General features: G+C 38.0%; 2 protein-coding genes and 2 long non-coding RNA genes across 5 annotated transcripts; 2 read left to right on the top strand and 2 right to left on the bottom strand.

Moving 5' to 3' along the window:
• Window positions 1–296: 296 nt before the first annotated feature.
• Window positions 297–2,310, top strand: LOC121602012 (PITH domain-containing protein GA19395-like). Of its 2 annotated transcripts, XM_041930788.1 has the most exons (4): window positions 297–594; window positions 667–893; window positions 1,021–1,232; window positions 1,291–2,310. In XM_041930788.1, exons 1-3 carry the CDS (start codon window positions 400–402, stop codon window positions 1,229–1,231), a joined length of 633 nt encoding a protein of 210 aa, XP_041786722.1. In that variant the 5' UTR covers window positions 297–399; the 3' UTR covers window position 1,232; window positions 1,291–2,310. The 2 variants fall into 2 exon arrangements, with proteins under 2 accessions (XP_041786722.1, XP_041786721.1); XM_041930787.1 differs by lacking the exon at window positions 1,291–2,310 and having other exon boundaries at window positions 1,021–1,284.
• A 99-nt stretch (window positions 2,311–2,409) lies between these two features.
• On the top strand, window positions 2,410–3,219 carry LOC121602008. The gene is made up of 2 exons (XR_006006249.1): window positions 2,410–2,515; window positions 2,607–3,219. It is a non-coding gene; the product is annotated as an uncharacterized LOC121602008 (long non-coding RNA).
• Window positions 3,220–3,495: 276 nt separating this feature from the next.
• LOC121602005 lies at window positions 3,496–7,632 on the bottom strand. Its single transcript, XM_041930784.1, has 6 exons — window positions 7,598–7,632; window positions 7,348–7,487; window positions 6,077–6,425; window positions 5,617–6,011; window positions 5,425–5,546; window positions 3,496–5,260 (listed from the first exon to the last, which is right to left on the bottom strand). The coding sequence occupies exons 1-6, from the start codon at window positions 7,630–7,632 to the stop codon at window positions 4,487–4,489; spliced, it is 1,815 nt and encodes a 604-aa protein (XP_041786718.1). The 3' UTR covers window positions 3,496–4,486.
• Window positions 7,633–7,711: 79 nt separating this feature from the next.
• LOC121602010 lies at window positions 7,712–8,627 on the bottom strand. The gene is made up of 2 exons (XR_006006250.1): window positions 8,308–8,627; window positions 7,712–8,236 (listed from the first exon to the last, which is right to left on the bottom strand). It is a non-coding gene; the product is annotated as an uncharacterized LOC121602010 (long non-coding RNA).
• Window positions 8,628–17,802: the final 9,175 nt, after the last annotated feature.

Below are 17,802 nucleotides of genomic sequence, written 5' to 3'. Positions count from 1 at the left end.
AGTTATTACGGTCTACTACCGGTTTTTCTAATCTCCTCCCAACATTTTCAGCAGTCCCTCGTACCTCTTTTGTATTTCACTAGCATTTCTCAACGGCTCTAATGTACGGACAAAGTCAAATCAAACGTACTGGTATGAACGGCATTCCATTATGTTTTTAAAAAGATACTATTTTTGTAAGTCGTCAAAGTTAGTTTTTATCAGACCGACTTTCGTACAGAAACGAAAGATTCCAACTTGAACTCAACCTTAAGTATAAACAGATATCTGTTGTGACAGTTGCACAAAAAAAATCGAAAGTTGAACTGTCATCTTCTATTCTTCAAGCGATTGTTTACGTTGTGGTGCGGATTGTGCTTGCGATATTGGTGGTAAAATATAATATAGAAATATCTAACAATGCCCCATGGACACTCACACGGTGGTGGCTGCGAACATGAAGCATTGGGAATTGAAAACGAATTGGAAATAGGTATACATTACAGTCTGTATGAGAAGATTGATATGAACAATGTAGAATGTCTGAACGAAGAGCTGGAAGGATCTGGGAAAACTGTGTTTAAACCATATAATGAGCGTCTAAATCACGATAAGGTAAGTGCGGTACGAGTTTAGATTAGTTTCCATAATTAGATTTCAATTAATTGTCGTAAAACATACTTCCAGTACGTGAAAAGTGATGCTGACGAGGAACTGCTATTTAACATACCCTTCACCGGAAACGTGAAGCTGAAAGGTATCATCATCATCGGAGCAGACGATGAAACGCACCCAAAAAAAATGCGTCTGTTTAAGAATCGCCCAAAAATGACGTTCGACGATACATCTGCATCGGCGGATCAGGAATTTTCCCTAGAGAAAGATGCAAACGGTGTATTCGAATATTCTACAAAGTAAGTTTATTCACAAAAAAAAAAACAGCATATTAAGCAACAGCATATTGGTGATTTACAATCACGACAAATTTAAACTATCGTCGGATATATCATATTGATTGTCATCTTTTTTTTTACATCCTAGAGTTGTTACATTTGCAAACGTGCATCATCTTTCACTGCATATTCCTGCCAATTATGGAGGCGAAAGTACGACCGTTTATTATATTGGACTGAAGGGAGAATTTAGTGAAGCACACCATCACGGCGTGACAATTTGTACGTACGAAGCACGTCCTAACGTTTCGGATCATAAAAATAATTTGTTCGATTCTGTGAACCACCAAATTCAATGATGTAAAAAGTAAGCGATAATCACGATTGGGAAATATATTAATTTGCAATATGACTTCAGCTGTTTATTTTTAGCTTGCACGATTGTTGTTCTAAAAAATTAAACAAGAAAAACTCGGATTCGAACCATTAAGACGCTATCTTTTTCAAAGGTGTTCAAAATTATCAAGGCAAAACAAAGGATATTTAAAACCAACCAAGAAAACCAACATAAAGAAGGAGAATTTTCTATCTCGTTAGAGTTCCGCGCCACGAGTCAAATTCCATGAAAATAGGACGATAAAAGGGCCATCTTATATATAGTAAAGTGCCGTATGTGGTTCATGAGCCGTAGTATGCCGACTACTTTCCCAGTTCTAGTCCTAGTGTATATTTTTGATCAGGCCAACAAAAAAAAAAAAAAAAGATAATAGTAACACAGTTAAATTATGTAAATAGCTTGTAATCCTATTGCATGTATACATTTTATGATTTACATTGATTTGTTTTGCAAAAAGCATATTTTACTTTTTATATCTATACAATTTGATCTACTTGGGGGGTTGGTAGATCGAGAAATCTATGGTTTTTAATAGTATTTATGATTTTTAATGAAATTTAAGTTGTTTGTTTTTCAAAAACATGAAAAAATTAGCATGCTCGAATTTTTGAAACAAGAATAATATCTTCTATTTGCCAACATGCAATGCACCTGTCAAGAGAGGGCTCATTTTCAGCAAATGTAAACCACAAATATTTCCAAATTCCTCATTTTCAGTAGTTCCTCATTCTCAGTTACTTCATAAAATTTATAATTTCTGCCGCAATAGTCCTCCCAACGGGCGGTCCCGTAGTACAGTCGTCAGCTCGAATGACTTAACAACATGTCCGTGGTGTATTCAAGTGTAGAATACAGCGTCCCATCCGTAGCAAGAACTTGACTGACTATCTATCCGGCTGCGCGATACTAAATAAGTCTCGAAAGCTTTTATGGACTGGCATGACCGCGCTTTGCCAGTTACACCAATAATACTAAGAATAAGTAGAAAGCCCGGAAAGGGCCAGTCTGGTGGTACAGTCATCAACTCGTACGACTTAACAACATGCCCGTCATGGGTTCAAGCCCCGTATATACCGTGCCCCCATACAAAGGACTGCTATGGTAACAACAATAAGTCACTGAAAGCCAAGCTCACTTCACTTATGGGTACAGGCAGGCCTTGACCGACAGCGGTTGTTGTGCCAAAGAACAAAGAATAAGAAGAAGAAAGTCCTCTGATCCTCTCTTGCCCCGTTATTTTCTTAGGGTAGGGATAGATATTTCTATTTGTTAAAATCGTACTTGTCTTGTATAATTTAATCACTACTCGTTTCTTTCCGGTGATATCTTGGCTTTAGAGCTTGAAAAATGTAAAGTCATTTCGTTCATCGGTTCCTGCAATCTTGATGGTTAGTGGTGATATTGATGCATCAAATGTACTTGGTGCTATAAAATTCTTTGCTCCGTTTAGGTCTATCAGGCAAAATCAAATAATACGTGCGTCACATTATCGTACCAGATTCGATTGGAGTAGCCGGAATCATATTTATTTCGAAATCGGATTCGGATTCAGTAAAGCGGAGTTGGGGTGGATTCACGAATCAAATCCAGAGCTGCGATCACTTGACATTTGCATGGAGAAGATGGTTCCTTGCTTATAACCATAACATGATGTAACATGATGAGTATATTATTGAGGAGCAAAAGTCTGTTAATTTACTCGACTTACATTCATCATGGTTTTCGTTGTAAACGAAATTAATTTGATATGGCTAATAGCTAAAATTAACCAATTTATTCATGTCACAGCCATAGACACTAAATTCCTACAATAACCAACTACAATGGAAATAATACGCATAATTAAAAATGTATTACATGTATTACATAACCGAAGGAATTTGCTACCATTAACATATTTCAGATAAAAAGTGTTGCAGTGCTGCGACACTCAGATACGCTAAGATCTAATAAATAAATTTTAACTGAATGTTCAAAGCTTTTAAAAAGAAGAAAAAAAGGGAGAATTATTATTGTTGTTATTATTATAAGTATTATTATTATTATTCTTATTATTATTCTACGCAGATTTAAAAAAAAGGTATTCAAGCACCGTTTCTTATACTCCTCCTTTATGCTTCTGGTTAGCTTAATTGTCCGATCGTTACCCGATTGATGGATTTAAATAAAAAATAAAACACACATTTCCAGTTTCTTTGCTGAGTGCTGAGCGATTAAAAGATAGGATTAATGTTTTAAAAGTTTATTAACACATTTTTTTCAATGTTTTATACACGTATAAAATAACAAAAAATTGTTGAGCGAGTTAAATCAGTTGTTTGAGACAGATAAAATTGGCATGATACGCCTTAATTAAAATTGATATTCCGTAACATAGAGTTTGATATGTTTTCAATGTGTAACGCAGAACAGCTATTTCGCATATATTTATGAAATTTCGAAACAAAATGAGACAAAATGGAAAACCAAGAAATAAAGAAATAGCAGTAAGCGAAGCTACTTCCAAATCATATGCAAAATTAAACAACTTCTTTACACTTAGCTTAATGAGATGCCTGTACTTAGTACCTACCTGAATGTGAAGTCCTCGGAATGTCTATGCTACCGTATCCAAGATGATGCAGTTGGTTATTCTATGTTTACCAGTAGAAATCTTGAAAGCAGTAACCAGTTATAGAGTAGCAATACTTGTTAGAGAGTGGTATACTTTGTCTCCGCTGATGCACAATTTTGCCTAGATAGCACATTATTGTTCTGTGTTTTGCTTCACATTATCATATTCATTGTCGTACCTCATTTATGATGAGTTTTTTGATAGGCCTTTTCATTTTTTTCCTTTGAATATTAACACAACTATCTAAATAAAAAAAAAGTTTTTACTGGTCTTTTAACCTATATTGCTCTTTAAACGTATTGGTAATGGCATTTATAGACAGCAATCGAATTAATGCTGCTTTATTGAAAAAAATCTACAATGAACATCTCTAATAGGCTCCTATGCACTTTTCAATTGGTGTATGGCAAATAAATGGAATCTAAAATGAATTATACCAACTGTCCGGCTGTGAGGCAGCGACTCCTTCTTGGTGGATATGCCACATAGTATTACAGTTACAGCATATTCTACAATTCGTGAGGATAAATATAGTTTCGCTCAAGGCTCATTACAATCGTGTTCTGAGTGCACAAATTGATATGTAATGCACATCGAAGCACGTTACTTCTTGGGGTTGTAAAAATATCTTACGGGAAGCGCTTTGGGCGTAATGATTTCATCGTCCTGAAACTGAGCACTATCTTCGTCACTGTTGCGTTTGCTGGATTCAGTAACTTCCAATGGCACCAACTCCACATCGGCATTGGTCGTTAGCAATCCGTAGAGCGTTCGGAAGGTGGTGGTTGTGGATCGATCGATCATTGGAGGGGTTTGTTCCGTTGTGTACGCATCACTAGCACCAATACCATCTGGCACATTTCGGTCCACATTTTTTAAATCTGTGATCGCTTTAACTTCATCCTTTAGAAGATCCGGATAGAGCACATCATCGATGTAAAACATCGTTCCCAGATTGTAGACAAATACTTCTGACTCTACAATACGGGCCGAATTGACACGCACCGTGTTTTCGAACGTGCGTTGTATCTTGACAGGCATTCCTCCAATTGTGTCAATCACCTCTCCATCCTTTAGATCGCGATCGTATAACCGGCCGCGAATAAAATGGTTCAGCAGCATCTTGATGCCCTTTTCTGAGGCTAGAACGCTGTCCGGAAGTAGATCAAAGCTGTAGCGTTCGAACGCTTCATCAGTTGGGACGAAGAAGGTATAATTTGAGCCAGAAATGAACTGTGCAATTTCGGCAGTGTTGAGAAACCGGGTGATTTGAGTGAACCGTGTGTCGCGTTCCAGTGCCAGGAAGGAATGTGATAAAAACTGAGCTCCAAACCAAGGGAAAGCCAACAGTGGTGGTGTTTCTTTGTCTTTGTGCATCTGAAAGGAACATTTTTTTTGCGAAGAATGAAGTTTTTATCAGATGTTACACTGCAATATCTATATATTGCATAGTAACTATATAATATCTATATAGTATCTTGAGAGACGATACGTATCATGCAATATTATGCGTTGAGTCGCATTTCAATATAAGTAAATACCTGATGTAATCGTGATACCACAGCTTCCGAAACGAAGAGAACTTCGGATATTACAAAAATTTCGATGCCATTCGAAAGAGTGTAGTCCGATATTACGGAAACATTATTCACATTTGGTGATGCTAAAAACGACGGTGTAATAAAATTTTAACAATAAGCTACATATGTATGTGTGTAGTTATAGCTACTTACGTTTATTCTTAAGTACAATGTACTCTCCGCCAAGAGTTTTGATCCTCTGTTCTCCCTGGATTGTCCGTAGATCCGCCATGCGCAGGGGTTGTTTTGTACGTACAAAGTGATTTCGCAAAACAGTTTCAGTAAACTCTTGAACGCTGAAGGGATAAAAGCCCCAGTCTATCGGGTGCCATCGTTGGAAGGCCGTATCGGATGGGATGAAAACCATATAGGAGCTGTCGTCCATAAGATGGCTAAGGTTGGAGCTAGAGAGAAAGTGCTGAAAGACTTTGGTTCCCGATTTCATGCCGGCTAGGAAGTTCATCAAATGTTGTCCAATTCGATTCTCTTTGCCTGACGCAAGCTCCTTGGTAAAATTTTTCATTTCCAATCGTTGCGGTTCGTTATAGCTATGTGATGGACAAATCGTTATTGGTAGGTTTTATGTTCAGGCTAGAGGTGACATCAAGCTTACCGGTTTGTTTCCTGGATGTTTCGTTTATTAAACTTATTTATGGACGAGCTTTGAACATCCGACTCTGTCAAATTACCGACAATAAACACCAGACTAAGATTCTCGGTAATATTGCGCTTGGTGAGTACTTTAGCGCTTTGGTTTATCTCGTACGCCATGAGCATGTCAAAGCAGGACAGATTCACATGAACAGGATGCTGGTTTAAATTAAGGTAAGTATTTTGATCTTTCACCTCCACCAGCGCCCCGGGAACTACGTGCTCGAGCAAGAATTCTCGTATTTTGGGTTCATTGCCGTCGAATAGGCTTTCGTTAATTTTGTCCGGTACTATGAGCGTAAAAGGTATGTCTGCAGGAAAAGGTAAATACAATGAAATAAATTAGTATTACAATGTGTGAACTGCATAATATGTATTTAAGTAACGTCAAGTAAATCGGAACTAAGTCAACATATTTTGTTATATTTATCGTGTAAACACACAAGATATTTAATTCAATGTCAATAAAAGGCTAGCAATACTCAGAGAATCGTTACATTTCACTGTGAAAAAAAAAAGATTCTTTAATATAAACGGCTTGTCTCTAATATAAATGAACAAATGCACCTGCTATCCAATGCATTCTAAACAGTATTTGCATCGTGCGACCCACACATGCAAAAGTCGTTGTCCTTTCTAAGACTTGCTTTCCTTGATGAATGAATTATTGCTTGAAGGGTCTATATATTGTAATGGAGTAGCGCTGATTCGAGCTACATCAAGAGATTTCATGCTTCAATAAATGAAGTACTAAATAACATTGTTTCTGCGAACACATGTTATTCGCATAATTATATGGAACAGGGACAAATCACACTTTATTATTTGCTTATTAATTTGAAACACAAAACAAATATTCTATATTATTTATTCAAGGGAATGTAACTACTGGCCTACATTGCGGTCCGATCACGTTATCTAGTCTTAAAGGTGACCCAAGCTCCATAGCACGTACATCATGGTGCCTCCCTTAAGCGGGTGTGTATCATGGGTTATGGAAAAAATAACGAGTGAATTCGTGAAGGGAATAATTAATCATGAATAGTGGTAAAAGAATTTGTTGTGTTTCAGTTTAGCTGGCCGCGATACGTAACAGGAAGGTAGAGAACAAAAAATATGGATTTATTTTTAGCCATGATGATGAATAGTTTGAGCGTTTATGCTTTAACGTAAAAAGAATCAAACAAATTTAACTCTCATTGCATATCATTGATTGTATCGCAAAATGCTCACCTTTAACCGTATCGTATCCTTTGATTCCGGTCACGTGTTCCTTCCACAGTTGTGCGAATCTGTTTGCCGCCGCGCGATACTGTTCGGGAACACTGTCGCCTAGTTGAACCGATGCAAAGTCAGGTAAATTTTCTTTCCCGCTGCCTCACGATTGATGTAACTGATGATCGGCTGCTCATCTTCACTTCCTTTCACACTTTCTCCAAGCAAAGTTCCAAGGAAAAGAATGACAACCACGCTAACCTGTAACTTAGCCTTGACTTTCCGTCTAGCACTGCTGGCCATGTTGTTTAGTTTCTTCGTCGATGTTTTACTTGTATTGAAATGTCACTTTATACGTATCCGTCTGGTATTATTTTATCAACACACTACAACAGCACTATTAAATAAAATTAAAACTTGTAACTTCTAATTTATGTGTTTGAAACGTAAAGGTAGAAGAGTAACCAGCAGCAACCTCTGTGTTATTTCAATATGTATCATGAAAAGGAGCTATAGTTAGCTGTTAAGATCGGGTTGATACTGTTTCAGTATAACTGTACTATATGACACCAAAAATTGCCAGAACAGAAACTACTGTAAACCGGCAAACGTAAGCAACATCAGATCAAACAGGTTACGCTTTTTCGCCACGAGTTTTTCTTTTAGGCCGACCTCAACCACATTAACTATTAGCATAACCGAGCCGTGTTACTGGTGATCATGATATGTTGGTGATGCAACTTTTTTTTTGTAGCTCCCCACTCAAGACGCGACGAAGTGCGTAGTGTGAATTCCATTCCACGTTCTTATGTTAAAGCCATTGCGGTGTGCTTCACAAGACACTGTCGAGTCTGGTGCGATGATCAGCGATCCTCGATGGGCAGTGCTCTGGTGGCAGTACAGGGGCCTGATTATGAACGTCAATTGAATAATAGCGAACGATGAACGCCCGGTTTAAGCAGAATGTACGATCCCTACCGTCCCTGCATCGCAATGATTGTCGCCTAGCCAATATGCCCTGGAGCGCCGGTGAAGTTGTGAAAGTAGTCTGGGATTTTTATCTCTACACTGTTTGCAAAAAGAAAATAATTGACGAAGGAGTTCGCCATACCGTTGATCTTATGCAGTGTGCACTAACTAAATATGATCATAGATTTTCAAGTATATATTCCACTGCATTGGTTTCTCGTTTATCTTCATTACTAGTCCACAGAGTACATTTTCACAGAAATAGATCAGTTAGGAACAGTCATCACTATAAAACCTCAAGGAAACAGCACCTATGCAAGTTAACTTAAACATACAAATTAACACCAGACACGTGCTACACGTCCTTCTTGTGTAGTGACAAGTAATAAATGTGGGTATGAAAAAAGACCACTTTTATCGTAGGGATTGATATTTCACACTAATAACAGTGACATTTTAAGCAATGGGTTGAAATTATGAGTACCTCCTACTTCAAACCATCCTGTCTATACTAAACTCTACACTCCGAAGAAAGATACGTGTGTCTACTCGCGATCACGTAGGAAATTAGACTGAAAAGTTGTTACAAGTGAACGCTTGATTTTATACGCGTTGTATGGATTCTCGTGTGGACGACTAGCTCACGGTGGTATGTGTCGATGTGGGTCGTCACCGACCGCATCATGACTGTGGTACATTGGCTGAAATAATGTGATGTAGTGGTCAAAATGGTTTACTTTTTTTCACAAACATTTGCACGAAGGCGTTATTTGTTAACTACATTACTGCACAATCTAAAGCATGAATGTAGAGATGTTTATGGTTCCCAACATTCACAGCAAACTTAGAAAGTTTATAAAAGTTCTTCCTAGAGTTCACTGTCGGCATTACACGGCTTACAACAGCAAAAGGCATGCTGCTATAATCGATCTGCACTTTCCATTTCATTTCAATCCACCGTCTTTTGCATTGGATTGATTTTATCATTGATAGCTTGGAAATTGAATTTGAGATTGAACATGCATACCCATTGTTATGGGTTGTACTAACCCGTTGTTAATTAGTATTGATCATACAAACGCTCACACCATACAATGTTAAGTGGTTGTGATAGGAAGTTTTGGAATGTTTCTTTATAAATTAGAAATGAAACGCTTTGAATGTGTGTACAGGAGGAACTAAAAATGCAAGTGAATGTAATATTCTCGTGCGTGATTATCGTTCACATGTTGCCAATTTCAACATTTAATCCGTCTTGTATTTCCAACACATGATTGTGAGTGATACTAGGAACGGACTGAACGATCGACCATTTCGAACATATTAGTCACAATACGCGAACGTCATACCAGCAGCATCATAATGGGCTGCTAAACTGAAGTAGATGAAATGAATGGTGACGATGATCTAACTATACAGATTCGAGAGACAAACCGGATCTATCAAAACCGGATCTTAGCTGATAATTTGAGAATTTCTGAGGAAGTCTTCGTTTTCTTTGTAGTAACTCATAACATTGCATAAAATAAACAGCTTAGCACAGCACGAATAAAAACGCACAAAGAATAAGAAATTATTTGCTGCGAATTTGTTGTTTGGAATACAATTCTAGTTTGTAACTGGAGTTTGTTAACTAAACTATCAAACGTTTATTAAAGTTATCTGAAATGTGAGAATTGTTTGTTAATTTGTTTGACTTATTTTCTTGTAACACTGAATGGTACATTGGTTAGATGCAATTGTGAAGACGCTGTGTTTTGATTGCTATTAGAGTGCACCTCGGGAGACACTTACGACTGTTAAGAGAAGTGTCTCTCTTCGCAGTTTTTGATATAATGCTGGTTGAGAGAGAGAGAGAGAAGAGAGAGAGAGAGAGAGAGAGAGAGAGAAAGAGAGAGAGAGAGCGAGAGAGAACCTTCGCTCTGCTAACTGCATCAGAGTGAACTGTCGGGTGAAGTTTCATTCATTGTATCTGCTCATCCGCCGGTTCCCCTGTGCACCCAACGCTTTTGTTTGCACCTTACCGGCGAATAATGTATGCGGTAGTCCCCCAATTGAGCCAATAGCAGCATCGTAACTGCATATCGTAAGTTATTTGTTGAAGCTAATAACTTTCCCGTAAGCTTTCTCGTTAAATAAAGCGTTTTTGGTTCATTTTTTGACATATAATTAATTGTTTGTCTTGATTAACTTATAAAAAAAAGACTAAGCATTAATGGTTTCACTTGTAATATTGTGAACAGTTGCCTATTTTCTTGTACGAATTCCTGTTTCACTTGCTTACATCACAGCTAGGTCACCTAATATTATGTTATTAAACATCTGTTAACTCTAGGAACATAGGTTTTCAGTTTAGCACAATACATTCATGCAATGATACACATAACACACAACACGCTACTGTACACGCTTTTTTGATGCGTACAAAATCATCTGCAAAACCGTACACTGGCACTATTTTTAACTTAGAATAATGATGTAAGATGCATTAGAATCACCAACGATTTAGCAATGTTTCAATGTAACATTAAGCAATCAATTACCATCCACGAGGTACGTTGGGAACTATGCAAGTAGGCACTACTCATAGCTATCATCTTTACGGATACCCGGTAGAGATTCTGAGCGTTGTCAAACGTGCGCATGATCTAAAGTTGTCTAGTGGATGGAAACTGAAAACAAAGTCCTTAGGTGTGCAACTTTGCAGCTTTCATGGTGAGCGTAAAACTGTGAGAGAACTCGTTTTTTTGTGGATGGTTTGCACACTTTTTTACCTGCATTCAAGAATAAAAGTATATCAACGAAAAGTTCAGTCCTACTAATTGTGTGTTAATGTCAACTATGCAGTGTATAACAATATGACTTAATAAGCTTCTTCTTCTTCTTTGGCTCAACAACCGATGCCGGTCAAGGCCTACCAACCCACTTGTGGGGTTGGCTTTCAGTGACTTATTGATTTCCCCCCATAGCAGGATAGTCAGTCCTACGTATGGCGGCACGGTCTATTTGGGGCTTGAACCCATGACGGGCATGTTATTAAGTCGTACGAGTTGACGACTGTACCATGAGACCGGCTCCAGAATACTATAACTATAGAAGCATCTATAGTTAAAAACAAGCACGTTAAATTATTTATACCTGTTATTAAATTGTTTTAATTTAAATTAATTATCATTCGACCTGCATCGTTCCTGTGATTCAGTAGTCATCTCATACAATTTCATAACATGACCGTCTTAGGTTAGCAAACAACAATAGAATAGAATAACAAAATTTTAATTGAATAACCATTAACAAAGGTTATCATCCGTTTTTTGAATGGGGCACTATTATATTAGAATATAAGTATAGATTCATGTGTTTAGAGTCACCTTATTGCATGTTTACTTAGTTGCATGTCTCCTTAGTGCACACAAGATATCACAATAGAGGTAGTCAATATTATTTTACCTGGATTTTTAACCGAATGAAAAACTATTCCCACTATTTCCACTTTTGTTTTTATTCATGTGTTTTTGAAAGGCAATTGAAAAAAGTAATAAAATTTTCTGCACGATTTTACAGCCATCGTCAAATAGAGCAGCAGTCGGCAAACTATTGAGGTAAAGGGCCAAATTGTGTAAATAATCAAGAGCCGCGGGGCAGTTAATTTAGCATTCAAATTATTACATTGTAAAAGATTTCAAACCAAATAATTCAATAATGATATGAAGTAATACGATTGGTGATATTGTCGTTTGAATGTAATAATGTCATCAGAGCAAAATTAAACATTGGTAACTCCTATTATTTAAACTAATTGTAAAAGTAACAGTAGTCAGATCTCAGTTGCTGCTTAAAGCGCATGCTGGTCACAACATAATTATTTTTGGATAAAATTGATTGCTATGGTGGTAGTTTTGCACAAGCAAAATGATCGTATTTATGGAGCATGTCTTGATATACCAACATTTAACGGCTTCATGATATACAAGCAGTGAAACGATATTAAAATTCATCACCTGAGTTGATTTGGGGAGCTATATGGAACAAAGAGGAATTGCCATTGTTTTTCATTATCAAAAGCCATTTAAAGCATTGCGCTAAAATACTATTGGGAAAAGACAGTTTTGGCTTCCAACAGGACTCAGCTACAAACCCATAAGGCTTCAACGAAGCTATGCGTGCGGCTTGCAATGACTTTGAAAAAGCGTTTACGTGTGATTATAAAATACAAGGAAACAAGAGTTTAACTCAACTAGGATACATTTAATTTTACTAATTAAAGATACATTCTATACAAGATTCTACAGCCTGAAAAAGCAGTTCACCTCAAAGAACCTGTCGCGACGGACGAAGCTGGGACTATATAGTACCTATATAGTACCAGTACTCACATACGCCTCTGAGACATGGACACTGTCCAAATCTGACGAAACCCTCTTAGCCGCGTTCGAGAGGAAGATGCTCAGAAGGATTCTTGGCCCCGTATGTGTGGAAGGACAATGGAGGAGCCGCTATAATGACGAGCTATACGAGATGTACGGCGACCTCACTGTCGTACAGCGTATCAAGCTCGCCAGGCTCCGGTGGGCTGGCCATGTTGTACGCATGGAAACGGACGACCCAGCCCGTAAAGTCTTTTTAGGCCGTCCACAAGGACAGAGGAGGCGTGGTAGGCCCAAATTGAGGTGGCAAGATGGCGTGGAGGCGTCCGTCATTAAGGCCGGGATAACGGACTGGAAGACGAAGGCGCGAGACCGTGAGCGGTTTCGGACACTCCTGAGACAGGCCAAGACCGCAAAGCGGTTGTAGCGCCGGATAAGTAAGTAAGTAAGTAATTAAAGATAATACAGACATCGATTTCGCAGATAAAAAGAATCTGGTTTGAATTGTACTCACAAGAGTGTATCAGTTTTACATTGTCACTGTATACATTGACCCACAAAATTTTGCTGAGGAAAGACGCATGTAAAGTTATTATAAATTCTTAATCATGCATTCTTAATGATCTTAATCATTGAATCAAGGTTTTACTGTATTTAGCAAAGTGGGTATAGGGACTAGGTGGGCTTATAGGTTATGCGGGAAGGCCATATTGGACGAACGAATGACAGAAGGGGATTCGATTGTGATACGTAGTTTTTCACCCACACTACGACACATCAACCGAAACAGCCATTGAAATTCACACGCATACATCAACAAATGATCGAATCCCCTCCTGTCATTTCGTTTTCATTTTTCTACAGCACGGCTGTCAAATTGTTCGGGATAAGCCCACCTGTATAATAAACCCACTTTGGTATTTAGAATGAGCCTGTCCAAAAAGTGTGCCGTATAGTCCACTTCTCGATACATAAAGTTTAGTACATCAATTCATATTACGATAATCAAGGGAGGACAAGTACGACGGAATAAAATTTCATGCTAAAAGTTGTCCAGTAACTTGTTATAAGAATAGTTTCTTCTAATCTTTAAAAATCAGGCAAATCCTTTTGCGGGCCAGATCCGCATTTGGCCCGCGGGCCGGACTTTGCCGACTGCTGAAATAGAGGAAATACATGAGAAAAATCAACTTTTGAATGTGACATTTTTTCGACCTTTGTACATCAAAAAGAAAAAAAAAACAAACTTACTAGTGAGCAAACATTTTTTTAGTAACACTATTTTTCACTTAGCCAGCAACAAATGTTACATGTGCCTACTCTTTTGCTTTTGCACATTAACAATTATATATTCCAAATTGAGAAAGAAACACAAAAATAAAATAACAAGTTGATAAGGATGTTATATTATCACCGACAAACCGACATGACACTTCGAACAAAATGAGCTTCAAAAGTTGTCTCCTTATTTCAAATGATAATAAATTAAACACTAGCGCCATCTCTATAATGATTCGCTTACTACACTGACACAGAGAAGAAACTGCTAAACCTTTGTTTTTCTTCGCAAATTCCAATGCGTATTTTTTTATTGTTATTGTACTTCTCACATCTTTTGCATTGATTTGGAAACTTATAAAATGATTTTCCTGGGTGTTTTGTCCAATAATTTTCACAAAATCTTGCCTCACACTTCCTTCGCCATTTGTATTTAGAAAAGTTGTATACATCGAAGCAGCAGTGAACATAGCTTACTTTGACAGAAGTGTTCGCCTCACTGGTAAATGACAGTACTTTCGTGTGGGACACTTTTGTAACGCCAGTGTCACGTCGGTTTGTCGGTGTATTGACCTTGAGTTAGAACATACTGAACGGTCCGTTATTCCATAGTACAGGCGGTCCCCGAGATACACGGTTAATGAGGACCGAAATCGGCCGCAAAATACCGCGTATCTCGAATTTCCGCGTAAGTCGAATCTTGTGATTTCCAGCCAAAATATCACTAATTTTCGTGCAATTTTGCAAGCAGGGGGTGGTTTTAGCCACCAAATTAATTATTTGATATGTTTCTAATGAATTGAATAGTTTTAAACCTTTCGAAATGGTGTTTTACATTCGATCAATACGGAAATAATTTGGTATTTCACAATGTATGTGTGAAATCAGTACAGTTTGCTCAAAGAATTGTCAAATTTGGAAAACCGCGTATCTCTGAATCCGCGTATAAGAGGTACCGTGTATCTCGGGGACCGCCTGTAATTTAATTAAAGTTCAAAAAGTACGATGGTATAATATGGTACAGCAATTATCCGCAGTACGCGATACTCGATATACGCGAATTCGCAGTATGCGATTCCTCTCAATTCGACGCTCTTTTTGAATTTGCTTAATGTTCTTAATGCATTTTAATTTCATTAAATTTGTGCAAAAGATACCTGTTTTATAACAAATAACTTTAATGCAAATCTCTGTGGCGATATATTTCAACCCTCGAACCGGTAGTGTAAACTATTTTTCCATAGGAATCCGCTATACGCGAAAACTCGAGTTACGCTATTGCGCTCGGTCCCGTACGATAGCGTATATCGGATAATGACTGTATACCAAGGACCGTAAAGATATCAGGTCAAGTTATAAGCCCGTTTTGACAGCTAGGTGGAAGAAGAATCGACGAAGAAAACTGACAGTTAGTTTTCCGAGTTTGGCGAGCGCTTCTTGTTCTCGAAGGAAAATTTCCATTTTAAATCACGGGCTGTGTTCTAATAAACTAAAATATTCACCCAAATTGATCTCCACCAAATATTGACCATGCAAAACGTAAACAATCCATCAATACATATGCAAGCAGAAACCATCTGTCAAAATCGGAGCCCAGGGGGAGGGGGATCGCCAAAACGGCTATAACTACACCTCATTATATATTCCACCTTGCTGTATACTAAAAGATCTTCAGTAATTTGTGTAAGAATCGTTTCTTCCCATCTTTCAAAATAAGTCAAATCCTTTCGCGGGCCAGATTGAGAGTTGCGGTGGACCGTATTTGGCCCACGGCCCGCACTTTGCCGCCGCTGCATTAGGCTGGAAATAGACGAACCGAGATCGTCGCGGTACTGCGAAATTCGCGCCTTGTTTATAACAGTTGTAGAACAGTTGAGCTGTCAAATCTTCCGCGCCTCCAATCACGCCTGCTGTTTCGCAGAGATACCCAACTTCGGTATTGCTGAGATTTTCGCGGTAGCGCGAACAGATTATTTTTACTTTTTCTGGTGGATTTGTGTGAATACTCGTGTCGAGAAACGAATTTTGTTCTTTATTTTGCATGAATTATGTAAAATAAATAATTTGATTCGCAAATTGATAAATAATATCGCTTCTTGGTACATTCAATCGTCACCAGACCTCGGATGGTTCCATACACGAACCGCGATTATCTCGCCTATCTGTCACATTTTATAACAGAATTGACAGCTCAAGCTCAAGTCGATTTTCGCGGTACCGCGACGATCTCGGTTCGTCTATTTCCAGAGCGTTTCTACATACACCGAGAATGCAGTGAGAAAATAACTGACAGCATGCTTTGACAGCGACTGACAGCATTTTCGCTGAGAGAATTCTCCTCGGCATGCAAAGAACGATGCAGCTGAGAAAAAATTAAATTGGCAGTTTATAGCGATCGATCAATTACAGTTTGCATTTTTGCCATCTAATAATCGTAGAAATATTATCAAAAGTAAAAGAAACTTTTTTGACTTCATTTTAGCGATTAAAATGGATTTTTTCAACATCATTTAAAAAGTCTCATCTCGGCGCTTTTCAGAGCTTCTACACACACCGGCGTGAGAAACCGATTGTCAATTCTCTCACAGCCATCTCTCAGCTGCAGTCTCGGTGTATGTAGAAACGCTCCCAGCCTTAGAATGTTCTATGAACACCATGTAAGTTTCATAACCCTCACATAACAAATAACCAAGAAAAATGCAAAACTAGGTTTAGTAGCATATTGATGTAATTTTTGCCGCTTCGAAAATAAGCTTAAACCAGTGTCACAGGGATGCGTTGAAGTTTTACATAATATATTTTTAAAGATATGATATTTCTATACAATTTGCCTTAAGAAAGCAAGGCGATTGAATGCGTATTTTTACTAATTAACAAAAATACAAAAATGCTTCACGTGAGGCAAAATGGGCAGATGCTTTTGACATATGGCGGTTGGTGAGGCTATGGTGTTGTATTTGTCGCCTCAATAATGATGACAAGCATAGCTTCACAATATTCGATTTTGTTGATTTAAAGGTGTAAAAACTGTAATAATTTTGATAACAAATTTTTGGAAGAATTTTAAGGGCTTTCCTGACCAGCAAAACAAAAGATAGAACGAAAATACATTTCACGAAAAGTGCGCAAAAGCATAGACCATTACCTAAGCGCAGTTGTTGTGGCCCATATTGCCCCAATGTTTTGAAGTTTAACAGTTTATTTACATAAGCTCATTTTGTCCCAGGGCTATGCCCATTTTACCCCGCGTGCCAAAATAGCTTCTCGTAAAACATCAACTTTTATTTTACACTGTTTTCATGTTTTTAAGTTGTTTTCATTCTATTTGGCAATTTTAATCCATAGATAAAGGGTGGAGGCATACAATAATGAAATAAAAATTGTGTTTTGTGGCATATTCAAAGGAATATTCAGTAAACTGCTTAACATGCCCATTTTGCCCCGCTTTCCCCTACGTCTCGTGAGCCGCATGCAGCATGGGTACGTAGATGGTGGCTCTTTTCCCTTTATATATTTCGTAGAACTTTTACAAGGGGCGGTCCCGTGGTACAGTCGTCAACTTGAACGGCTCAATAACATGAACGTCATGGGTTCAAGTCCGGAATGGACCGGCCCTCCGTAGCAAGGACTGACTATTCGGCTACACGGTATTGAATAAACTCTTGAAAGCCTATAAAGGCCGCCCGGATGTCCGCGTAGAACGTTTACACCAAATAGAAGAAGAAGAAGAACTTTCACATTTAAATTATCATTGTAGTTTTCACGAGAAACATTGCCATCTTTATTGTAGTATTTGGCACTGTTGGCTGTACAGTTTGCTGACCACTGTTCCAGACTATCGCCTTCTTATTATGCCGCT

The sequence above is a fragment of the Anopheles merus genome, unplaced genomic scaffold (genome assembly GCF_017562075.2).
Source record: "Anopheles merus strain MAF unplaced genomic scaffold, AmerM5.1 LNR4000266, whole genome shotgun sequence".
Lineage (NCBI taxonomy): Eukaryota > Metazoa > Arthropoda > Insecta > Diptera > Culicidae > Anopheles > Anopheles merus.
This window is presented reverse-complemented; position numbering and strand designations above follow the sequence as displayed.